Genomic DNA, 27231 nt, shown 5'->3' with positions numbered 1-27231 from the left:
AATCAGTCTGTTTCTCATAACTTCACAGCTATATTTCAAGTCCTACCGAGTTGCGAGCTTGTGGCAGACAACACCAGTGTCTGTTATGACTTCACTCAGTCTCAGCTCCAGGTGGACCTTCCCCTGAAACACACCAAAAACACCACAGGAAATGTTAGTTTTATCCATAGGCACTCACACCATTCCAACTTCAACCAAAGCAAGCCAGTTTGTGCAAGTAATTCCAGGAGAAGCCTAAAGATTAAATAAGAGCTGTATAGCTGAGGTCTTTCTACTGCCAGAAAATCCCAACTAGTATTCATTCAACTTAAATTTGGGTGCATAATTCCCACCATTATATTATAAGCTGAACTGATTGAAGGATATGGAGTGTCTATGGTCTGACACAGAAATGTTATGCTGAAGTTGTAATTAGCATTTTAAATATTAAGCAAGTATCTGCAACACTATTGTTAAAAATTATATCACAGAAGTATCTTATAAATTAACCTCTACATGTTTTAAACATTATAAAAATAAAATGTATTAAGCAATATAAACTGTAAGACAGGTATCAATAAAAGTATATCAAACAACTATTAAAAAGACACATTAAAAATGTTCAATCATGTTGCTAGCATTCACAGTATCTACTGTTACACAGTGCTCAAGTCCTTACCATCACAAAGTACCAAGGTATACAAGTGTTTTTATAGAAATATTTTTGCTAGTCTTAAATAAATGTTTCCTTCTCAGGAAAGAATGCTTCAATGCACTCAGATGAGCCTGAGAGCAAACTGGCCATTTGCTCAACCTGAATAACAGACTGAATAAAATGAAAGCTCCTCATTTCAGAAATTAGGTTGAAAAAAAGATATTTAAAAATCAGCAGTATTTCACGCATTTTCCTAGCTACATTAAGCATAAAATGATTGTGATGCCTCTCATGGGCTAAAAAGCCATTTTTTCTTGTAGCTTTTGTCTTTCTCTTGTGAAAGCTCTGAAAATGGTCAGCTGCTCCAAGAGTGACTCCAAGCTTCCTACAGCAAAACAGAGGTCATGGGATCACTGGGACCAGCAGCCTACATGTATTCCCAAAACACCTTCCAGTGTTTTACTCCCAGTTAAAAACTCAAATACCTTGAAATAAGGCTACAGTAACATGCTTTCAGGCTTATTTTACAGAAAAGGTTACTCTTACATAAACAGAATACTTTTTCCCAAATCAATTATACTATTATGCAAAACATAAAGATTCAGCTGAATAAATTCACTCCTGAGAAATGGCATTAGCTGGGTTTACAAAATACCAGATAATTCATTTTGCAAAGGGAAGATGGAAAACTGCAATAAATCAGTATCATAGGATCAAAAGTTAATCTAATCAACAAGAAGGTCAACCTATAATGAATTACATGTACCACAGAAACAGAGAATTGCCGTGATCTTTGACTGACAGTTTGTAAGAAAGAAATCTATATTTTTAGTATTAACAGAACTACTGTAATAATAACCGGAATCTTTTATTGTAGTAGGTCTGCAGAGTTTACAAGCAGGAAAGATTAGACAATGCAACAGAACAAAAGAAAAAGTTCATTTTACTGAAAACTGAAAAAGTGACTTCATCCTGCTCAGAGAGAATTCCTCCTTTGGAGCAGGGATTGAGTCTAGGCTCAGTCCTGCATTAGGAGGCTATAATGCTTTCTTTTTTCTGAGAAAAAATCTGGAGGTTTGGCAATTCTGAAGCAGCATGTATTGATTATTCAAAACATTTCCATTAGCAAATATATTTCAGGGTCGTTCATAGAAGCAGCTATGCTTATTAGCACAACCTTCTGTGGAAGGGTAGGACCCCTTTTCAAGGAACAAGCTGAAGGAGTGCCAATTCAACTGCTGAACACTTCCTTTTCCATCAGCTCCTGCTGATATGGAGGGTGAGTTCACAGGTCACACCTCCTTCCCAACCACATCTAACACCACATAATGGGGCCAGCCAGCTTCCAGTTATTGATTAGAGAAGCCATTGGATGACTGAATTTCTTGTAGGGAAGCAGACAGTACTCAAAAGGAAATAAGTAACAAAAAAAAGTTTGAAAGGCCTTACTGAGAACACAATTTATACTATGCTTGTTAAATATAACCTTCACAACACACTCTGTTATCTGAAAACAAAACTGACTGCAAGTTGGCAAAAAAAAGAAAAATACTCAAAGTCCTGGTTTTCTAGATACAGGGAAAGCCTGTCTCCAGCCTGGAATGAAGCAGTGAGCCTCTGTGGACTGAAACACCAGAAAACAGTTATAAAGCAAATAAAAGTACACAAACCCTACCTAACTGTATCATGTTTCCAACAGTTGCAAATTTGTGGTTTAATTTAACCGCAGTACTTTGAAGGAAAAAAATGCATGACCACAGATTATCCTGAAGTTACTCTTATGACAAAGTTCTGCCACCCTGGCATGAAGCAGTTTCAGCATCCTGAACAAGGCCTCAGAGGCAGTGCTTGCAAGGTCACGAAGACACCACTGGGAGCCATGTCAGAGTGCAGCTGAATGCACACATTTTGCCCTGGAATCTGACACACCCCTCATGGAGCAGTGATTGTAGATTCAGATGCAACATCCAACCCAGATCAAAATAGATGCCATCTGGTTTTTCAGAGAAATATTTATGAAAAGGCACTGACAAATACCAGGAACTTCTGTGCCTATCTGAGGCTCTAGAAGATGCACAAAAGACTATCAGTCTGCCTAAGCTCAAGACAGGAGCCAAATCTATCCAAATTTCCCAAATAATTTTAAAGCAAATATCAACCAGGCCTCCATCCTTTTTGTTACTATCAAATTTTTAGAAATCTTTCACTTTTTAAAAACATCAAAGGAAAAGAACAAGTCTTATCTGCTGATTTTAAACAAAACTACAAAATATACAGTTTGCTTGAATATTAAGTATCAGGTCAATAGCCTTAATATCCAGGGCTCACACAGCATGATAATTCATTTCCACAAAAGAACAACAGCTGATATCAGAAAAACTCCTAAGTAAGGCATTCGTTTACTATTTTGTTTACTATTAAAGCTGCTGGCAAGAGGTTTATGGTAACCCACCTTTCTACTTCTCACTAGCCTACCCAATTTTGCTGGGAACTTTCCCCCCAAGTTGGGAGGTGCACCTGGATGAAAGTTTTTCCAAACATTTATTCCACATGGATGAAAGTTTTTCCAAACATTTATTCCACATGGGGACACTTTTCCCAACTCAACTCTGCTCGTTGCTCGGCAGTGTGGAAAGAGGGACTGGGATCCACTTTTGGCTCCTTACTCTTCATCCTGCTGATAGAGTATTTCTGCTGCAAGCAGTCTCACCCCAGCTCCTGGAGGTGGAGGACAGATGAGATGTACCAGACAGGAGCTGTAGGAGAGGATTAGGCTAAGCAGGTGACATGAACCACAGTTCAACACTGACTCATGCCACCACTTCATTTCTTTTGCAATCTCAAATTCAGGACTGTGATAACACTGGTATGTTGGTTTATCTTCCCTTGCTCCAAATTGTCAGGAGAAATGAGCATTGGAAGAACTCAGCACTGCACAGAGACCATTCCAAACTAGGAAATAACCTGCACCACTGCTTTTCCAGTCTTTCCAAATTTTATTTCAGAATATAGCAAATGTTATTGGGCAGATTCTGTCTACGCTGAAACCTTTTTACCCAGTTTCTTGGGAAGTCACTTTCTGCCATCAGTAAAACTTAAAAGCAAACAAGAAAACTGAGCCAAACCCTAAGGGCTCACTAAATGCTGCCCCTGAGGGAGTGGGAGGGGAAAGATCAAGGGTACAGCTACTGCTTTAGGTAAATCCAGCCCTGCAGCATTATCAGCAGCCTCACATAAGGTCAGGCCTAACAGCAGGTTGGGAGCAGGAGGAAGAAGGAGTTTGTTTGCTGTCTATGTTTGCTGCTCGTAGCAGCTGCTCCTTCCTTTAGCAGAGGGCAGCGGGCGGCTGGGAAAGGTCTGAGGATCATGCTAGAGATCACAGCCTGCCTGCTGGACCACAGGGCAGCTCCCAGAAACTGGAACAGAACCCAGCTGATTGCTGAGGCAAGGGCAGCAGCTCCATTCAGCACTGCATGGATTCATAAATGCTAAGCAAAGCAGAACTGATATCTGCTTGCTCTCCATATGTGCAAGCATGTCAGAACTGCTCAGGAGCTGGCAAACAACTTCACATGGCATAATGTTAACCTTCCTGTTTCTCTAAAGGAAGAATACTGCCATATGGTCAAAATCCTTAAAATTAATCTTTTTTTTCTCTCAAATAGTTTGATGGGATATAATATGTAGATGTTGCACGTGAAAGGGTTTCATTCCCCCAGACAAATTATGTTCTGCAGATACAGCCCCACGTATGTTACTTTAAAACCATGTACACTCGTTCAGCAGTAGGTGCTCCTCACCACAATAGACTAGCTACTGCAAAGTAATAGAACAAAACATTATTAGCTGCCCTAGCCCTTTGTGCTGTTAAGTCCGAATAGTGTGCTCTTACATTCACACAGGAAGTCCTGCCACAAAGCAGGATCTGGTCAATAGCTGCTCTTTCCCTTTACCACAAACATTATTTACCATTGCTGATGCATGGTTCAGTTGTCTCAAATAATTTTGTCAGTAGGCATTTAGCCTTGAGATTCTCCCCACCCTATCAAAACAGACATGTCATCTCTCTTCAAAACAACTAGAAGACAGAAGCTTAAGTGCCACTGTTCAAAATATAGAGGGTAGCACCCATTTATTTCCTGTTTGTGGTTAAAAGCTGATACCTAACCTGGAAGCAGCTTCTTCTTTTCACCATTTGCATTTACCCATGCTTACAGTAGGTTGTACAAAATGCGTCAGTGACTCATTTTTATGCTAGAAGTGTTTCAGTACCTACACAAAGATAGAAAATATCAGTGTTGGACAGTGGGCATGCAATGCTCTTAATTGTTCATCGGATAATGTAATTCTATCAATTACTGGAGTGAAACTGCTCTGCACAGTTGCTCCTAAAGACAATTATATCTTGTATCTTCAAATGTATATTCTTAATTAACAATTAGCAACAGAGCCATCACAGTTCAACACAACTTGGTCCACATATAAAAAGAGCATTGATTTATATAGAACAAGAAGCAAGCAGACATGGGACAGTCCTTGGAAATTTCAATAAAGTGAATAAAAATAACAAAGTAACATTTCCAGCTTCCTCCACAGAATGGGATAAACTGTACTCAGTCTTGTGTGATGGAGAAGATGAGCTAATTAAAAAATTTGTGGTAAAATCTTGGCTCTGATGAACTCATGGCAAAACTCCCACTCCCAGAAGGCCAAGATTTCATTCACAAAGCCTGACACTTGGGATGCAGATTCTGCATTCAACAGGAAGATGAAGAAGAAAAAGGAAACATTTTTTTGAGAACCACACCATGCCTTAGCTAGGTTCTTCTAGTTAATACACAGGCAGCATTTCAGAGCCAGTAGTTATGTCAAGCAAGATAAGAAGTTTTAGGTGTACTCTCCAAACATACCCATAAATAATGTTTTCACTAATGAAGAACAGTACACCACATGACACAGTCCTTTCTCAAGAACAGGCATGTTTAATCAACAATAGTCAAAGGCCTGCATAGACAAAATGCTAAAGTGGTGAAAGGAAGAGGAAAAGCTTTTGGTGTCTGAAGAAAGTACTTAACATCAGTTAATTTTTGGCACAAAGCTTTGAGTACAGAAGGTTAAAATGTGAGACAATTTGCTTCCTCAGTGTTGGTTATCTGCCCTTTACATGCCTTTTATTTTTATTAAGTTGATAGCCAAATAGATATCTCAGACACATCAAAGTTCTTATGAGAAGGAAGGGGAAATGAGCAATTATCAAGTTTTTGTCAGCCTTTTTTTTGCCCCAACAATGACTTTACATAAGACCTTGAGCATAAATGGCTTTGGAAAAGCATTCTATCATTTAGAACTGAGAACTCAGCTGTAAGAGGACATGACTATTACACATTTGTCAATGGAATGGAGGAAGTAACTCAAAGCACACTTGAAAAGGGGAACTTTTAAAACAAGAGCCTGCACAGGAAAACATGTCAGAATAATTTCTCTTTGCACATGCCCCCATTTAGGCATATACTGACAACACGGTTTGGAGTATGCTGGTGTATATAGATATTAATCAGAATATATCTGGATCTTTAACCACTTCATTGATTACATATACACAAAGAATGTTTAGGTGGCAAACCTCAAACTTCACAAAACAGACTTGAACTGTGAATTTCATGTGAAGTGAAAAAATATTAAGGGGAAAACTACTCAAAACCAGGAAAGGCCTTTTAAAGGCTGCATGTGCACTTGGGCTTAAGTTCCACTGAGAACACATGGACCACTGAGAGCATCTGTCATCTACAGCCCTAGGCAAATATCTGAATCAGTTACTGTTGGGTAAACTTCCTTCTGTGAAGAAAAGGAAAACATTCATGGATCAAAGAAGAGGTACACGCAACAGCATGGCTATTTTTACTTCCAGACCTCAAAAAGTATGACAATGAGAATACAGCAGGTCCTGAAAGACAAATGACTGATAGAAAAAAAACACGTCCCATGTAAAGTGTGCAACATCATGCTCCTCCTGGCCTCAAGCAGCTTACAATGTTGTCCCTGCTGCTGCTAGCCCCTCCCCTCCAGCTGAAGCTGCCTGATTGCTCATAATCTATTTCAATGCAAAAGTTAAACCATTTTCAGCAATGGCTCAATTCCTGTTCTACTTCTCACTAAAATTCTTGGGCTCGTGTACTGTCAGACACTGGGCATTTAACTCTGGGCACAGTACTGAGGAGGAGGCAGGCTCCATCAGAACGTGGGAACTTAAAATTCCTTCAGCTAAATGCACACAAGCCCACCTCGTTATAGCTTTCTACCTCCAGAACAAGTTTCTCAGTTGGGAAAGTTAAGCCATAAATTAAACATTAATGGCTGCTGTCAACTTCTATTCTGTACTCTATATAAGAAAGCTTCCTGATCACATTTAACATTTTACTTTATATTTAAAAAGGAAATACTCAGACATCATGTAATTTCATATTTGTATGACAAACACAAATACAAGCTGAAGTTTCATCATTTGTTCTTCACAGAGCAGCTCAAACTTAACCACCTAGAGCACAACTGCTGTTTAATCACCCAGGTCTATCTCAACAGCATCCAGGTTATCCTGGATGGTAGTCCTGACAGGACTAGAGCAGACCATGCACTGTGTTATCCTCAAACTAGTGAGAGCAAAACCAGCCAGTGAAATGTGGGGGCACTGATGCAGCAACAGAGAAAAAGCCTGGGAACTTCAAGGGGCAGCTACAGCCCACGGCTGACTGACACAGCACTGTGCTCTGGCAGCCACTGCTTTCCACTGACTCAGGCAAGGGGAAGTTGAGATGCACCTGATGATGCTGATTATCTCACTGGGTGGGTTTGCTAGATAAAGGGTGAACCAAACCCACAAAAGGCATTGGGTGGGTTGTACTGCCTGCTCTGCATCTGTGGGCTGAGCAGCTGCACAGTCCCACCTGTACCGCTCCCTGCGAGACTGAACACAAGGTGCTGGTGAGATCACAGGCTCAGCAGCACCCAGCACAGACATACAATGCCCTCATTTTTATTTCAACATGAGCAATCATGCCAGACTCCTTTACTTGCTGTCAAGCAATAAATGGAGGTGGCATTAAAGCATCTGACAGTGATACTCATATCTGTGTAGTCTGACAATTAATGCAGTCCTGCTGTCAGTAACATCCTTATCTGCAATAAAATTTATGAAGCCATAATCTCACTCCTGAACATACAAAGCACCTTCATTAAGACAGTAAGAATTGGCAATGTTGTAAAACCATAAAACTAGATTCAAAGTCTCAAGCTAAACACCTTGGAAACAATCTGTGATGAAGTTATACAACACTTAACACTTACATACTGATTTTTTAAAGTATACAAGAACTCATACAAATGAGGTACCAACCATGCTGAACAAAATTTTAAATTTCTCTCATTAAACTTCAGATAGCTCAAAATATCAGTTCTTACATCACAAATGTTACTATCTATAATTTCAAATCAGTCTTTCTGTTCACAAAAATGAGGTACCATGTCCTAAAAGTGGGCCACAAGAAACAAAGCATCCAATATCACTAATTTTTGAACAATCCATTGCTTTTAAGGTGGCTTTCAGTTTCTGACTGTGCTGGCTGCTCTGCTTAAAACCTGGGTATTTTTAGACTTCACACATGGTAAAGCTAAGTCTCTCATAGGTTTATTATTCTTACCCAGTTTCTTTCATATCATGGCCTAATGTATTAGAAATAATTAGAAACCTGGTCTCCTTTTTCTTTTTTAATTTCTCAGTCTGACTGCATAACCTCAAGCAAGTCACATTCTTTCTGACATTTACTCTCACTGTATTCAAAGTGTGGGAGTGACAATAGCTTACCTCAATAGAGTGCTGTGATGCATAGCTAAATAGCCATGAAGTGATCTACAACATGGAAAAATAGTACAACAGCCCCTGGCTGACAAAAGCAGAAAAAGCAGGAGTTTCCTGGCCTACAGCTCAATGTTTAATCCACTAGATTGTATTGGAAAAGCTGCTAGAATGATAAAACTGATAGCTGCCACATAAAGACTGCCTTTGTACTAGTATTTGCATGATTCACTGCAAATGTTAACTATTAAAAATTTCTTAAACTATTTCTTTAAAGTTGGAGGAAAACTGAGTAACATTGTAAAAATACTCATCATTAATACAAGGATTTTATTTTTCCTTACAAATCATGAAGTGCTTAGGACAACTGAGATACTGCAAATGTAAAAGATACAAACAAAAAAAATTCATTTGGCTATCTTCACTTGCATAAGAGTTCATACAAAATATTTACAAATCTACTCCCATTATTATGGAAAACCAAGCCCTCTTGCAGCCTCAACATAAAGACCAAGGAACTTTTAAATAAATGGAAAAAATTAGAGTATCATGTAAATCATATTTACACTACGTATAATAAAGGCTTATTGTGGATCCCAGAAACAGCTTTTAAGAGTTGGGCTCTAGTGAGGATGCAAACAGAAGTGATAAACTGCACAATTATGAACAGAGAACATGCTTCCAGCAAATCCTGTGCTCCTCATCACTCAAAGCAAGAGCTGTCTGCCCTTTACATTAGCACTAGAAAGGACCCTGGTCTAAAAAGCTTCCACAAATTCACTCTGTATAAATATTGTAACAAAACAAACAATGCAGAAGCTTATCTAAATATTGGCTTTCTTCAACTGATAAATTACAAAGGGAAAGTTTTCATATCCTACAGGAAATAAACACTTAATCTATTGTTCCAAAGGCACTGTCATAAGAGGCTTTGGGGTAAGAAGACAGGGACACACCAGGGTAAACAGAATAGATCTCATAGTTAAAAGCCTGTTAAAAAGCCTTTCCATCACCAGTGACACTGAAATGTGGCATTAGAGAGGATCAATATTTTACAAGAGAATGTCACAGGCTGAAGAGGCTTTCTTTCTGTCACAGGCACAACAGGGTATTATTTGTCTCTCCAAACAAAAAGAAAACCTAATCTTACATGCATTTTCACATATGCTTCACCATACATGACTACACCTTACGTTGGAATGTGTGTGCATTTTAAGTGTCATTTTCCAACCTGGTATATGTGCAGACTTGCACACACACTGAAAAGCCAAGGCACTGTGTCCAACTCTACCATACAGAAGTATCTAAGAGGCATTTCCCCTTGCATTTATCTGAGACTTTTGCACAGGCCAGATATTCATGTCTCCTCCTAAACAAATATTGTGGTTCAAAAGTGATATGTATACTTACAGGAGGAAAAAAAAAAAAGTAACTGGCAGAGTATTTTGCTATATAATTTGATTGCTTGCTTTGTTATAATGATTGTTTTCACAAGACCTAATGTCATAACAGAAAATAGAATCTGCTTCAAAAGAAGAAAAGTACAGAGAGAGGAGTCACACTGTGTAGAAAAATTTGCAAAGTACCAAAACCTAAATGTGATTTAGGGCTGAAGTAATACAATAATCAGCATTCCCACTGTATGGAAGAGGGCCTGGAGATCTGGCAAGGAATGTTTTTCACATTTAAGGTGTACTTATTGCCATTCCTGTGGCAACCTGCCAACATAATTATTTTAAGCAGTACCTGAAGATACTATTTTCAAGATGGCTCCACTCCCTGAGGAATCAACTGTTATTTATAGGCCTGAAGTTATTTGATACTTGAGATAAACACACTGTCCCTGTATCAGACCTGATGGTTCACATTGTTTTCATTGATTCTGTATGCAGAATCCTGACCCCCAGTGATTTATGCACACTTTGAATCCACCCTACACTCATCACCAAAACCCAAACCATACTAATGGGCAATGCTTCCTTTTTGTAGGGAAGCAACATATCTGCCCCAGAGCCATGACACCCATGAAACTGCCATGGTCCTGTTACAAATACTCTTTGCCAAGATATGCTTTTAACCATCTCACCTGTACTTCTGAATCAGCATCAACATGCTGGAGTTGAAACCAGGTGTCTCTGTTATGATACTTCTGCAGATCTTCTTTCTGTATAGCTACCTTTCCTGAAATAAAACAAACCAGAAACAGAGTTTAAGACATACTGTAGCTCCACCAAGATATATTTCCATCAAAACCAAGTTGCAAAACAATGATTTAGGGCCTGTCCTATTCAAGAAAGGCTTTAGAGCAAGGGAAGATTTTCTTGGGGAATATTTCTTTACACAATACATAATGATGAGCACAATATTGATGGATCATACAATTCTGACAAGCATCTTTTTCCACTCCATTTTGTGAATGACTTGAAAATTCCTAAAGTCCTACACACCTAACAGAGTGAAGCACTAGACATTATGGACAAGCTTGAAAATATGCTTATAACAAAAACGTCATTATTAATTCTCTAACATGCAATTAAACTTGCGGGAAAAAAAGCTTGGAAAACACTGCAGAGATTTTTTTGTGGCTGATGTCTGTAACAATCCCAAATTAACAGTGCCCTGCATATGCTATTGCCAACAATATTTCAGGATGAGGCATTTCAATGTATAGTTTTGTAGGAAAAGGAAAACAACTAGAAATGTCAAATCACAGCATATTCCCACATCTGCATTTTGGGGCCCTGTCAACCTCTCTCTCTCGCTCAAATCTTTCAGACTTGGCATTACACAAGCCAGAGGCACCCAAGGGCTGTCCCTGACTCTAGAGAAAAGCCAGGGGGGAAAACCACACCAAAACACTGAAGAATTTAAACTCTTACATTTTTATCCCCCTCTTGCCACTACCAAATTATCTGTTTTGGTAGGTACAGTAGCAGCACTCAGCTCCACGCTGTGAACTAAGAGCCTGCATGACTGCAAAGGGTCAATGCAGAAATTTCTGTCCTGCCCAATCTCTCTCAGGCAGAAAGTAAAGCACTCTCTGAGGAGCACTGAAACTTTTTCCAAGCCTCCTTCTTTGTATACACAAAGCTGAGTGTGGCATGCCTGAGGAGCACGTGATGCTCAGAAGGCTGCCTTGGGTCGGGTGGCTCCCCAGGCACTGAGCAGAGCAGCATGTTTGAAGGGAAAGAATCCAGGGCAGTCAGAGACACTGACAGGGCTCCAGGAAGCTGGGGTTTGGCAATGTGGTTGGGTAGATTTCTGCTGCTAAAGTGAGTTGCTCACACACAGTTTGCAACCACTGCTTTGTCATAAAAACACAAACTTTCTTTAACCAAATGTTGCTAGATAAAATTCACCAATGGATATATTTTTCTGGGAAAAAGAGTACCAAGGCAACCTAAATTCATGCAGTTTGGCCAGATGTCAGTAATACATTACCCCAGCACATGTTAACAGAACACATTTACAAAGAAAAAAAAAAGGCAAGAACACATGATCAAAGACTACAAAGGTGGCAAACAAAAAGCACTTCCCTTCAGAAATCTAAAAGCTTAAAGAAGTCCTAGCAGCAAGCTATTACACCAGCATTTCTTCAATTTATGGCCTTTTCCTTTAGTTGGATGGCTTCACCCAGCCCTCCTGTTTGCTGGGCTATGCCCCATACCACGTTGCATCTGCATTGTTCTGTCACCTCAGGCTGTTTCTGATGACAGTTTCCAGATTTCCAGTCCCAGTTTCTAAACTATCTGCCATTCTTCCACAACTGCCCTGCATGGTATCTGGCAGGGTTTCTGGTCTAGTTTCCCTTTCATAACTTCTGACCCATTATTTTTAAGTCTTGTTCACTCTGTCCTCAGCACCAGCCTCTCACTGCTCGGCCTGTGGAGATTATCAGATCCATCTCCTGTCAAGCATTTAACTAGAGATTAACAAGGGAGACTCTTTACTGGATATGCAGAGCAAGCCACTTGAAACTTCTTAGAAAAGCAATAATTAAATTACACAAACCTACAAAATAATATGGCAGGAAGGGTAAATAAGACATCTGCACTGTGCTGAACAGAAGACACAAAGTTATTCTGCTGAGAATCCATGGCATGATGACTGTGTTTTTTCAAAGCTTCTACTTTTATTCTCCAACCACAGCGGTTTGTGGGGAACCTAGTTTCTCTAAAACACTTGGAGAGGAATACATTGAAATGCATGACCTTCCACTAACTGCTTTGGACCTCATTTGAAATTGTTTACTTTCACTGGCTGCTATCCTCACTCTACCCTTTAATCTCCTGCAGAAATCCTCCACTCAACTGCAGGTTGCACACACTCTGCAAACACTGTCACCTGCCATCATCCCATTCACAGCCACCTCCCTGTAAGGAGTGCCCTGAAGAAAACCCAAGGATTCTTTTCCAATATCTGCATCTGCACGTGGCATAAATGGGGTGATCACTGCCCCCTTTTTCAGCAGCGAGTTCCACTGCTCTCTGCATCAAGGATGGCAGGGTAACCCAGCCGGGTCTGGCCACAAAGTCAGTACATGATCATGATTGCAGCACCAAGTGTTCACAGGCAATGGCACGTGCCTCCAGCTCTGAGGGAGTTAACATGGTGATACAACTGTTTTGATTAGGAAACTGTTTGAACAGCACTGTTTGCTCTGCACACAAGCAAGTTTTATTAATGACTGAAACTTACTGACTGGGCTGGCTATTATCCAGGGGTTTTCACTGCATACCAAATGATCCACAAAGAACTAAAATCTACTAGGGAAAAAGAAAAGGGTGGCAGTAAAAAGAGGGCCTACAGTTTGGCCAGTCTAAACATATACAAAGATATAATACTGATAAGGCAGAATGTTTGATCTGCCCTGTTAAACAGTTCTCTGCACACACACAGAGGAGCTTCCCTCTCAATCTGTTAATAATTCTTCACCTGCACCAGCCATGAGCATACGCTCATCCAGCTCACATTCCTCCTCCTCATCACCAAACCACAGTGCAGGTGCTGAGCACGGTCATGTTTCTGCCCTGGTCTACACAGTCACTGCTCTTCCACTGGCTGACCTACATCTGACCTGGCTCAAACAACTTCCACAGCACCAGAACTAGGCTAAATCCAGGCCAATAATCACAAGCTGTTGGCACCTGTCATTTGACCTGACACTACACGATAAGAACCTGTAATTCTCCCTGAAGATAAACCTGACACGAGAGGTCAGAAGGATTTACCACCTCTCATTTAGGGGATATTTTCCTCCCTGTGGTTCTTCAGCATGCTCTCAAACTCGAGCCCATTGTCTCACACTCTTTCTCAAGGCTTGGGTGGCTTCCAGACAGCACCAAGAAACTCTAAATCTTGCACCTGAGGCACCCAGCCACTCCTGCTGAGTGGCCCCAGGCTGCAGAGTCTGCATCTGATTCAGCTTTTAGACACTGCATGGGAAGAGGCAGGAAACAGCCAAGCTTGTTGAACAATGTAAGGTGTAATTTCAAAACTTAGTATAAGTTACACTTTTAGAAGTTAGATTCTCAGCAAAAACCAGCAAAGATGAAGTAAAAATATTCTTCTCATCTGAACTAATTTCTTTCTGAAGCCTGATGCTCACCAGAGCCTCAGACTGGGGGAGGGTAGGAAAGCCTCACACACTGCTGTGTGTTTTCCATCCATATGGCAACATTTTCCTTATGACCATCCCCCTCCTCACTTCAGACTGAACAGATCTTCACTGCAACGTTTAAATCCTAAACTCTGTGTTCAAAACAAAGGTGCAACATGCCACAACTGAGCTCTTCCCTCTATGAACCTCTCTTTAGAGAAAAAACAATATAATAAAGTTACTACCTAGGCCCTGGATGGTTTTAAAGCTGCAAATTCCACTTTATAATCCCTGGTACAAACTGATTTAAGAGCCTCCCACGTTCTCCACCCATGCACCCCCACCCTCTCAAGCAGGGCATACTGAAAACTATTGAGGAAATCAAACTAATCTAAAAAAAACCTCAAAAAATGAAAATAAACATTCTGTGCAAGGAGAAGAGACTAAGAAATAAGTTTCATGGGCCACATGTGGGTGGTGTTGGCATTTTTAACACAAAGGTCATTTCAACTGACCTGTTTTAGAGCTTCCTCACTCAAGAGTCACATTAACATAGCTAGAAGACAGAAGACAGCAGGAAATCTGTAATTTGGGCACAGAGGCAGAGATTTTGAACAGAGAAGGGTAGGAATTTCTGGCCATACCACCTGGAAAAGTGCTTGTGGAAGCACCACACCCTCAGTGCCCATCCCTCACTGGTTACAAACATTTTTCCAAAACAAGTCAATGCAGCCCATTAACCTGTCCCTGAACATGCCTAGGCTTGTTAAGTCAGGGTCAACATCTCCATACAAACACTGACAGAAATTATAATTTGGCTCAGGCATTCTCCACCCATACACAACCACCTTCTGTCTGCAGTACCTGTTGGTGACAAAAGCATTAGGCATTGGTTGAAGGATTACATCCCACCTTTTAAAGAGTAATTTTCTAGACTGCAAATGAGATATGCGAATATTTCTGACAGATGCTAGACTAGTAGAAGATTCCTTTACTGAAAAAGTAGCACAGCAGCAAGGAAAGGAGCTTGTCATTTTAAAAGGGCACAAGGCTCTACCAGAAACATGATCCAACAGTTATTTTACAGAAGTCTAAAATCAGAGAGAGCATTTCAGGAGCTCTTGTGCCTTCTCTTTAGGTTATCTTTATCTTGGAATACCTACATAGTGAAAACAACAGAATTTTACACACTGTTGCCAGGTGAGCTGATATTATATAATATCCTTCATTAACAATGACTGCAGTACAGGTAATTCACAGCAAAGGGTTAGGTCTGAGTCACACATTAAAAGGCCCGAAAAGCCTAATTAACTGAGTCTTCTCACAGCTCTGAACAGAGACTTTGTCTCCTTCCTATGTAATGCAATAAGTGAGCCTCAAAGCTACTTCAGAAGTTGCTTCATGTTAGTACGTTAGGTACACAGACATACTGTATCACTGTATTGATTTAACACAACTGTTATGAAGGTGCACAAAGAAAGGAGCTTTCAATGGTTGGAAAGACTACGGACAAATCAGAACCAATTTTAATCAACACTTTAGGCTGTGAGAGCCTAATTATCTTGAAACAAAAAGCATCACTGCTATTTCAGCCTACCTATATGGTTATAATTATCTGCATGAAAGGTTATTTGTCTTTAAATGAAAGTACAGAAACCTTTCCTGCCTTTTTCAAGAAGACCACAAATTCACTCACCTCTCCCATAACACACAAAAAGATCAAAACAAGCAAACTCCCTATTTCAGAATTACAAAGGTAAGGATGAGAATTATGGGCAACATAAGGCTTCAGAGCTTTAGAAGCAGCAGAATTGTTCCCTCCTGGCTCCTGTGCAGTGCACCATGAAGCACAAGCACTATTAAACCATCTGCTACAATGGATAAGAATTTAGTGGCAATAATAGCAGAACACTTCCAGCACAGCATTAGTGCATCCACAGAGAGTACTGAGGTATGTGATATTCATGACCTCAATTTCATTTGTTTGGGTTTTTTAAACCAGTCCAAATATACTAAGAATATCACTTATTAAATCAATTTTTCCCCTTTGTGGGATTTATCTTGGATAATAAGGCAGAGAAAAGTAGGCTGTGGACAAAACACAGCTTCCATCCTTTATAGCTGCAAGCTGCAGCATTGCATGAACTTCCATCAGAGTTCTTTTGCTGGTCACAATGCAAGAGATCTCACCTGGCTTCCATCTGAATTTCTGCTCTCCCTCCCTGCTAAAAACAGCAAAACCCACACACAAAAAGAACCAATCCTCAACCACACCTCTGGTATCAACTCTGCCAGCAGCTCCCTGGGCCCTTAAAATGGCCCTACATTTGAGACACTGGCTGTAGCCTGTGGTGGGTTGCAGTGGGAGAGCAGTCCTGAACTCGACCTGCATTCACTGCTGTTTGCCTTCCAGCAGGCACCAAAACCCTGAGCATGCTGCCTGCGCTGAACAGCCACCTCATCCATCCCCTCATTCTACATACAAACAACATTAAAACTTGTCCTCGTGTCAGCAGCAGGTCAGGAGGGATGCATGAAAAGACAGTCGAGGTTCTAGCACATTACGCTCAGTAGTTTTGTTTAGATCTGTATTTCCAGGATGAAGAAGAAAAAATACCAGTTTTTGAAAGCTCAACTTTTTTTTCCCTGCTCTTGAGACCACTCATCAGGTTAAAAGATATTGTGAGTGCCAACTTTTTCTATGCAGAGTGTATTTACTTTAGCCTTTCTGTGTAGCTGCAGAGAACCTTTCCAGGATAATTCTAGCTTATATCTTTTTGAGACTTGCTATGGAAGAGTCATCTGTTTCCTTTATTTCATTAGAGTTATATAAATATATCATACTGAGCAGATATGTTACTCCCACGTCATCCACCAGTACATTATGGAAGCAGCAAACCACTGCCCAAGCCATGCTCAGGCTGGAAGAAACCAAGGAACGCTATTTTCTACTGAAATTTTGACCTATGCTTCATGCTTTATTGGAGGATCTTTCCTGCACTGAACTAGCAAGAAGAACAGTTCATCAGGGATGATTTTTTCAAATTTATTCTTTTAAACCAGTAAAATACTGAAATAAAAAGGTGATGCTTCAGCTACATTTGGTAACACTTACCTAATAACAGGAGATGGTTTGCTTGGATGTTTGGTAATAAATTACTCTACAAACATACCTCCTCAGCTTTGGAAGTAACCATTAACAAAGGCACAGGTAATTCAAACATTCAAGCCTCAACTTTCAATTCCAAGGTGTTTTCATTTTATGAGTGTCTCCAAGAGTTAGGAGTTGGTTTCATCTACTTTAGTCCACATTAGCCAAATTTAACTCCTTCTGTAGGCAAATTTGTTTTAGTGCTTTACATTGCTTCACCTCATCCAGCATTAAGCAGGAAAAGAGTTACAACCAAATAAGATAGAATAGCCACAAGAGTCTCAATTTGTCATACAACACACCCAACAACCTGTATGAAGGTGACTTAGAGCAGCTAAGTTATTGTAAATGTAATTAACAGAACCACATACTAGTCTTCTTCCACTGGCTTTCTACTCCTTCACTGAAAAGCTTTAACATTTCACATCTGTGCTTTATTCAGCACCATTCCATCCCCAGCAGCACAGCAGCATTTTGTTCTATTCAGTTCCTGCTCAGCACAGATGTTGGCAAGTCAGTTTCATGTATCTCTCACCAAAACAAATGAAGTGCTGAGGTGAGAAAAACCAAAATCACTTAAGTAGAGGATAAATGATTGTGTACTTGTCACCTGAAGGACAGATGATATCAACCAATCTCTCACCCAAGTGTTAAGTGATTTGGTGTGGCATATTTCCTGTTTTTAATCTGGTCTGTATATTTAAGGTCACAGCCTGGCAGCCTGAGCTATTCATTACACACCTAGAAATAACAGCTCAGGGCATATCACAAACATGGTTTTCCTCACTAAATCTAGCTCAGTTATTCAGGTGTGAGAAACCCAGTTTATTGTTATTACAGACACAGCATGTCTCAATTAACATCTCTAAAAGGCTGAAAAATATCAAAACAATCATTAAAGAACATTTGCCTGATATAGCAGCACTACTATCCTGATATTCCTTCTGCTGCATCTAGCCAGAGACATCTTTTTTTCCATTATTACTGGAGGGGCACCAATTGAGTTTTTCAAGTTAGCCTCATCTCCTCTGTGTTTTTCTCATTCTAACAACCAGAAGGAAATAGGTGATTTACACATTATAGACACATATTCCAGCAAATTGTCTTACTACTACTGCTTGATCATTCAGAAAAAAATAAATGCGATTTTAAATGCTTTCATATTTCCTACTCAAAGCATCTCAACACACTATATAAGTCAGTACATAAACTCTATCCAGTAACAGTCAATATCACTTAAACAACGACTTAAAACTAGTTTACTTTCACAGTAACTATTTGCTATTTTATCTTAAAAAAGAGAAAAATAATATTTCAGATCCACTGAACTCTGATTTTTCTTCATTATATTTGCATTTCAACCAGCATTCAATATTCTTCCAAGACACAATGGTTCAAAAGTTATGTCTGTTAAGCTAACAAAATCCCAGATGACTTAGCAATTATGATTAAGAAAATGCAAATGTAATAAGCAAACATGCAGACTCAAAAGATATCTTTATCTGCACAATCCTCCCATCCTGTATGCCAAAACACTACAGCATGTTCCAAAACATATCTGCTACACATGCTTCAGTTTGAGTTTGTTTGGCTCTTCTCAGAAGTTTGTGTCAGAGCTTTCAGGGGGTTCTTGTCTTTCATATTCTCTCTCCCACATCTTCCGTTTTTGGTAGCTTAACCATTCTCATCTGTCACACACTGAGTTGCATTTCTGAAGTTACACAAATTTACCATCACAAACTTATACTTCACATTTCAATAAATAAAAGCATGCCTGAGCTCCAGTAACCCTGGAAGTCAGTACTGTAACACCAAGTCGCATTGTAATACCAAGTCAGTATTGTAACTTGAAACACTGAACAGTGAACCAAAAGGAAGCTACAAAAAGTAGCTACTTGCTGAATTCTCACCATTTTGACCCATTTGCACTCATTCTCTGTCTCAAAATCCCCTCAAAACCAGCCAAATAACAATGTAAGAGATGTCAAACATTTAAAATCACACATAGGTAAATTCACAAGCTCAGTAACATATGGACTTTAAATCAGTCTCTCCTGGATGGAAGACACTACCCCCCAACTTCCTCCTCTGAAAAAGTTCATTGCTGGATGAGCATAAGTAACTACATTTTATTCAACAGAAGTCTCTCACGATAACAGAATGTCACAAGGGATCTTTGGAATGCAAACTAAGGGCCCCTGACTTTGGTGTTTCAGTGGAAAAGAGCTCATTTTAGCTCTGATCTGATCACCCCTTTCAGTACAGACATCTTCCAAACCTTCCTTGCACAAGCCTCTTCAAGGAAAGTTTTAAGTCTTAAAACCGAGCTGAAGATACAGATAGAATAACTATTGCTTTTAAATGTTACAGACTTTTACAAATTGAAGAGTTCCTTTGTGTGGAGGGACAGAATGTAAGAGAATAGTGCAGAAGGTAATCTCACACCTGAGGAGTTGTAGCTGTGCTAGTCACCAAAGATTAGGAACAGGCCTGCCCTTAATAGGCCACAGCTGTGTCCAATAAGAAGACAAGTGCTACAAAAGAGTGGGTTAGCTGGGTGAGGAGAGAGATGGAGTTTGTTGGCTGTGCTGTGAAGGAGTCAGTACTGTGAGGAGCTGACCATGAGAAATCACTGAGAAGGTATGGGAACTTTTGCAATAAGATGACAACACCCTTGTTCAAAAAAAACTCCACTGTTGAGCTTTGCAGCTGCTGACTCCCATAGTGAAAACAGCCACAAGCAGGTACTCCAGAGCACTGTTCTCTTCCCAGAAAAATTTCCTAGTACAAGCAGAACTTAGAGAGTAGTATCAAACTGACAGCAATTCTAGATTTTTTTCTTCCCTTCTCTCCGTTGCTATTTATCACACTTCCATATCTTTGAAATGCTTTTCAAAACATGTCTCAATAAGAAGTAAGGGAAAGAGAAGGAGGAGGAGAGGAAAAATACTACAATACATAATGTGCACTGTGTAAAATCTCAGTGTAGGCAGGAACACCGGAGTTTTGACTTCTACTGCTACATCAACACTGACACCAAGCTCTGTGGTTTGGCTGACACACTGGAGAGAAGGAATGGCATCCAGGGGGCCTTGGACAAGCTGCAGAGGTGGGACAATGGGAGTTTCATGAAGTTTAATGAGGCCAAGTACAAGGTCCTGCACATAGGTCAGGGCAATGAGAAGTTCAAACACAGGCTGGGTGGAGAATGGATTCAGAGCAGCCCTAAAGAGAAGGAGCAATGTGCACCTCAAATTTCCAAGGCAAGTGTATCCTGGTGCTGCAACAAAAGCAGGGTGACCAGCAGGTGTAAGGAGGTGATTCTGACCCTCTAGGTCTGCTCTTGTGAGACCCCAGCTGGTGTACTTTGTCCAGGTCTGGGGGCCCCCAACACAAGAAGGATGTGGACCTGCTGGAATGAGTCCAGAGGAGGGTCACTACATTGATCAGAGGGCAGGAGCACCTCTCCTGTGAAGACAGGCTGTTCAGCCTGGAGAAGACATGGCTCCAAGGAGATTTTCCAGCTGCCTCTCAGTGCCTGAAGTGGGCCAACAAGAAGGCTGGGAAGGGACTTTTTGTAGGGCATACAGTGATAGGACAAGGGGGAATGGCCTTAAATGAAGAGTAGCTTTAGAATAGACATTAGGAACAAAATCTTTTCCGTGAGGGTGGTGAGGCACTGGAATAGGTTGCCCAGAGAAGCTGTGGATACTCCATCCCTGGAACTGTTCAATGCCAAGCTGGATGAAGCTATGAGCAATGTGATCTAGTGGAAGGTGTCACTTACACCATGCTTCAACCAAGGTGTTGAAACTAAATGGCCTTTAAAGTCCCTTCCAACCCAGCTCTTTCTATGATCCTAAGACCAGTATAGTAACACCAGTTTGCCTACCTGTGGATTCTGCAACATATGCAAGAGTTAACATTGCTATTTCCTGAAGAGAGTGAAAAATGAAAACCTGATCAATCATTCAAGCATGCAAAAAAAAGTCTTTATATTTTCTGCATGTTCTCTTCACAAACTGCTCCTAGTACCTTTAAGATTACTATAGCAGCTCCTGAATAATTCCCCTCCAACATCAGAGCTTGATTATTAAAACATGAACTTAGAAAACATGGAGAAAATAAAAATATTTGTACTTCTCTATCTGCAATTTAACCTGTCAGACATGTATTAAGTGGTTCAAGAGACTCTTCTTCCAAGAAAAGGAGTAAAGCCCTGAGCAAGAAAAGTCCCTGGCCTATTGATGGGTCACTGCAGCTGCTGAAAACTGGTGACACACAAGATCAGATCATTTCAACAATGAAAACTTCATCAGTTGAAAGAAGGGAGCTGTTACTTTCAAAGTACAAGGGAAACTAGACATTAGAGAGAACAAAAAGCTTTCCAAAAGCTCACTCAACAATCAGAAATTGACTCCCTCCTCCCCAGGTTGCTACACACACATGAGCTCATTTACAGACAAAGAGAATGATGACCTACTTTCCTACCTCATATGTAAAACAATAATTAAAGAAAAAGCTGCATGACAAATTACTGTAATGTAAAGATACATGTAAAATATCTGCACCAGCACTCCACGCTTTAAGAGAATTTTTTTTATGCCATTATACAAACTATTGCTCAACATCTGACAACTTCCTCTCTACAACCTCTGTCAGGATAGCTATAGCCATCTATTTCAAAAGAGATGAATAACTCAAAAAAAAAAAAAGTCCAAAGTGTTCAAGTGATTTAAAATAGAAACTGTTCCCCTCAATAACAACTAAGCTTTTACAAAGTTTTTATCCCCAGAGAGATAAACGGAGTGTTGCGCAATTTGCTGCAGATGAAATACACAGCAAATAATATCTGGAAAAGCAGCAATCTTGTCATCCTCAAACAGGCACTGGAAGTCTTTTAGAGCTATTCTGTAAGTGACAGCTTGCTCTGATACACTCCCCAAAATTCTGTCATCATTGTACTTGGGGTACCTACTGCCAGTATGATTCCTCTGCCTGTTGTTAAGGCAGCCATAGTTTAACAATACTGCAGGCACCCAAGTGTGAGGGCCCTGGAAAACTGCAAGACTAATGGCGCTGCAGTTAGGAAAAAAACCCAAAAATAACATTTGCAGTGACAAATGTGAGGCTGTCAACATTTAAACAAGGTTTTGTAGCCTGTTTTAGTTAAACTGCTCACTATCCTATTTAAATAAGGTTTTGTAGCCTGTTTTAGTTAAACTGCTCACTATCCTATTTAAATAAGGTTTTGTAGCCTGTTTTAGTTAAACTGCAATCTGCATTCACTATCACAACAGTCAGTGCTTTTCTCCCCAACTTTTTAATACATAATATGTAATATTGAAGGCATTTTTGACAACTGACAAAAGGACTTACCACTATCATCATCAGTCCTATCAAGACCCCATCTCCTAAGACTGCAAATGATGTAGAAGTTAAAATCCAAGAGAAATAAGCTGTAAGGAAAGTAGTAATTTATGAACACATACCTATGATGGAATCCCTTCGAAAAACATCTCTGTCAAAAATATAAAATGACAGATGGCGAAAGGTCCGAGGAATTTCACAGTAAAAGTCTTCTCCATAGAAGGGGCTGAGTGAACAAAAAAAAACCAACACACACAAACACATACACAAAAAAAAAAGGAAAATAGATTAGTGTTGGTATCCTGGACAAGCTGGTGCGTTTATATTTCACAACCAGAACATCACTCAGGACTGTGATGGCCTTTCCCACAACTGAATGCTCCCTTTTAAGCACAGTTCCATTTTGACTCTTCCTAAATATCTTAAACACTCACAGAACAAGATTTTTTAATGAGCAAAAAAGAACACATACTTCTTTCTATCTGGAAAACAAGTATCCCTTTACAAAGGGGGCAGAGACCACATTATTTGTTAACATACCGCGCTTGAAGGGCAGGGAGAGGCCCCTGCTGCCAAAGAATGCTTATAGTAGACCATTAGGATAGAGATCACAAAAGCATACTGAACAGGATGAGAAAAATACAGTATGATTCATGGCTTTTTTTTTTAAAGCACTTAGTATACCTAAGATAAAATGCCTACAGCCGTTGCATCTTTTCTCATCCCCTGCAAAGTTTTTTATTTAAAGTCAGACCCAGCCAACTGATGGTAACTACGCCTTGGAGCTGGCAGCTTGTTACGTCAGAGCACTGAGTATTTTTGCACAGTGGAATTGCATAGTTTTGGTGTGGGTTTTTTTGTTCTGTTTTTCTTTTTACAATAAGATTTTTTTTTTTAAAGACATTTAAAAAAAATAAGAAAGTACTATCTCAGCATGCAAAGCTCCTTATGGACCTAAGGGGCTTTCTTTGGATCCTACCAATTTAAATGGGAAAAAAATTTCTCAGACACCTGACAGCAATGCTTTCAGTTTCCTTCTATCAAATTACATGGTTAAGGATTTACTCCTAGGAACTATAAGCATATATAAACATTATTTATTCATTGACAGGTCTACCATTTTACACAGACCTTTCATTCCAAGTCACTCACGCTTCAGTAGATCTAAATGAGTGGATGCAATTCAAGTCACATGGACAAATACAGCAAGCACTGCAGATGTAGATTTAAAAATATATCTAATTCCAACAGGCCAAAAGCCAGCAAGTTTTTTCTTCCCCTCTTATTGCCTTGGCTGAGCTCAAAAATGAGACATGATTGCGCTGTAGTTTTAATCACTATTAAAGTTTTTTATGTTAGAAAATCAGATATGCAAAAGTTATTAACAACTCCTTGAATAAACTTTCAAAATTTTCAGAATTTTTTCATGAAAGGTCATTTCCCTGGCTTCTTTCAGGGATGTTTTACACCACCATATGTTTTTGCTTGTATTTCTGCCTATGGGAAAATACACTCCCTCAGAATCACCACGTTCCCTCAAAAGCTAGCTGACAAGTCTCCCTTAAAACACAAAGGCAATGCAAATTAGCTCATCAGTCTGTGTTTGAAGGGAAAATGACACCATAATTTCATAAAATCCAGACATCACTCTGGATTCACCAAGAACATTATTTAAGTCGCTACTCCACTAGCCACACAAAGAACACATGTTGGATGAACAACAAAGCCCAAGGCATACCCACAGGTTAAACTTCCACCACTGAAATGGTTTCCCATTCCTTGAAAAAAATGCATCCAAGTTACAAGAACCAATGTGAGGCCCACTCAGCCATGCCTACTGTGAAGGCAGGGGAGGAAAACCTGACAGCTGGAATGGCAGCTGGTTTGACTCCTTGTCCCAACTGCCCCATCCAATTCAGCACTCCTTGTTACATCCGCTCTACCCATTCTGCTCTGATAAGTTTCATTTGGAAGCAAGAATTTCACAGCCACTACTTCAGGCCCAAAATACCTTAATTCTTTGTTAAAGGCAGCTTCTATCAAAGTGGGAGCTGCAGGACTGTCCCAGCAGCCATGCTTGTGCTGGCAGCCCCGAGGGCCTCACTCTGTGCACATCACTTGGTGCATGTTTTCACACACAGGCTTAACCCTAGGGGGCCAAACAAATGCATTAATATTGCCCAAATACCTAGTGCATTATACATGCAAAACACTTCCATCATTCTGAGCTTTAATACTCTATTCAGCCATAAAATTGTCCTTTCTGCTGGAAGAACATGACAGATGAATTTATTTCATTCATGACCTTAGAATGAAACGATACTTAATGAACTGTGGATTATATATTCAATCCTCTATCAACAATATAAGGGAAGTTTCAGTGTACTGCAAATTTAAATGCAATATAAATACAAGTGACTTATACTGAGCATAATTTAATGATTCTGGGGGGAAGAGACATCAACTGGAACCTTTGGCAAGTCCCTCCCATTAATGTTTGCCATGGGTGTTGAACAGAGGCAGAAGTCAACTAAGATCAATCCACAGCAAAACAAACAAGAGCCAGAAAAGCAGTGTGGACAACAGGAGGTACCTAGCCCAATGCACAAAATCAGAAAGAGACTAAAAAGCAGAAGAAATGCTGTGAAGGCTGACTTAGCCATGCAGGGACTGTATCAGGTCACTACAGGTTTATTAGTCTGAGCAGGGCAGTGTGAGCCACCATCAACAGAAGAGATGCTTTGTTCTGCTCTTGGCTTCTCCCCTCTGAGATCTTGAGCCCCTTGCAGATTCACAACCTCTCATCACTCAGGTAACACCCCTGAGATGCACTGGTTCTTAATTAATTTAAGCAAGATTTCCAACACAACCATACTGTCTCTGCACTGGGTAATTAGCCAGAAAAGTTTTAATTGTAACAACACACATCAAGATAAATCCAGAATGTTCCCAACCCAATCTTGTGCAGCTCTGCAGAAACAGTAACTTCTTTCTGAAGGAATCAAATGCAACCATACAAATACTTCCAGCTTCCACTGAAATGTGTGCTTTTTCTCCATGTATCTCCTCAGAACAGTACTTGCTTTGTCTCCCACCAAGACCTGAAGAGCAAGAGGTCGCAGCAGTCAAATCCCATCATTTATTTCCCAAGCTAACTTATCTCGAGCGAGAACCCCAGGGCTCCAGAAGAGTTTTTCCAAAAGAACAGCTAAATCCTTCCCCCAGTGTCTCCTCTCTCTGAAAAGCCAGAATTTGTCGGATGGGGATTCAGTACTTTTATTTTGACAGAGCAATTAATAAAAAGCAGCAACATCTGCCTACCCAGCCCTCAGGAGTCTGACAACATCCTCCAAAACAAATACTGGAACTAGCCGGCCAAAAACTCAGAAATCTTTCAAGAACCAAGTGAGTTCAGATTCAACTTACAGGTTTTGAGTTGAACTTTCCTTGTAGATGAATCAGCCCTACACTCAAGAGATATTTTAATCATTCAGAGTGGAGGAGTGACAGTGAGGGCCTCCTCCCCAACCCTGGCAGCACAGACTGCACATGAATATGATCACAGGGGAAGGGCATGGCCAACACCAGTGCTGTCATTATTTCAGTTTCTTCTGCACTTCAAACAAGTGGTGGGATGTTACTGCTGAGAGCAAGAACTTGCAAGGCCAGAAACAGTGGATTTCCCCTGAAAATGCAATTCATCTTCTTCCAAGCTGAACATAACTGCATTTTCAAACCCAGCTTCTTCAGTAAGGACTACTAAGTTCAGAACAGCTCTGCTAATTTTTAGTTTTGCCATCAAAGTAACAAGAAGAGTATCACTGCAGGTATCAGCTAGTCTTTAGTTATGAAACAGAGCTTGTTATTAAATCACTGTCTCTTGTTTTCCTGATGGGGTTAGAAATGGAGAAAGATCTGTACCAATTTTTAAATCCTTGCTCCAAGCTTTCAGGCACACAAGGGTCTGATTAGCCTTCAATTCCACACACTCTCCTTCACACCCCTTTCTCATTTCTCTTTCAGTACATGCACATATCTTAATATGTCCTGAGCTCAGGGAAGTCTGAGCTCAGCAGTCCTTGTTCCTTAGGAAGCACAGGGCTCTCTTACTGCACAGCTTTTGTACAGCCTCTATCACCAACACACGCACTGAAAAATCTCTCCTCAGGACACTTTCTGCTCTCCTCACAGAAGAGACACACACAAAAAAATGAAGTCAGACAGATGCATAAACAGTGCAGCCTATCTAAACCTTCAGGCATACTCACTCTCACCTCACCAAAAACTTGCTTGTTATGAATGCTCATGGCATGGGAGCAAGGTATATTTTCTTGGAATACCAAGAAAACAAAACTAAAAAAGATCCCTCTAGGTATTGTTTCACTCACTTAACAGCTTTCCAGCCCTCCCCATTTCAAGGTATCTATTTTTGAATGTCTTCTAAGCATGTTATGGCAGTGAATATTTTCAGGAGGAGACTGGGAAGGAGAAGAGAAACAAAAATTACTGCGCAGATCAAGTGGAATGAAAATAAATAATGAAGAGAATCCTTACTTCAAACACAATACACCCTCTAAAAAGGGTTCAAGAATTGTTCACATTTACATATTATACTAAATTCCAGAAGT

The 27231-nt window shown here is 40.1% G+C and overlaps 1 protein-coding gene across 3 annotated transcripts in view; it reads right to left on the bottom strand.

Moving 5' to 3' along the window:
- Positions 1-27231, bottom strand: part of RASA3 (RAS p21 protein activator 3) — a 152862-nt gene that overhangs the window by 56627 nt on the left and 69004 nt on the right. For all 3 annotated transcript variants that reach the window (XM_059493761.1, XM_059493759.1, XM_059493760.1), the window contains 3 exons: positions 22726-22829; positions 10570-10664; positions 47-123 (listed from right to left, as the gene is read on the bottom strand). In XM_059493761.1, the coding sequence (XP_059349744.1) occupies positions 47-123; positions 10570-10664; positions 22726-22829 (276 nt within the window). The remainder of the gene's footprint in view (positions 1-46; positions 124-10569; positions 10665-22725; positions 22830-27231) is intronic.

Source organism: Ammospiza nelsoni, chromosome 2 (assembly GCF_027579445.1).
Source record: "Ammospiza nelsoni isolate bAmmNel1 chromosome 2, bAmmNel1.pri, whole genome shotgun sequence".
In the NCBI taxonomy this organism is placed as follows: Eukaryota; Metazoa; Chordata; class Aves; order Passeriformes; family Passerellidae; genus Ammospiza; species Ammospiza nelsoni.
Note: the sequence above shows the minus strand (reverse complement) of the source record. Positions and strands in the feature narration are given on the sequence as shown.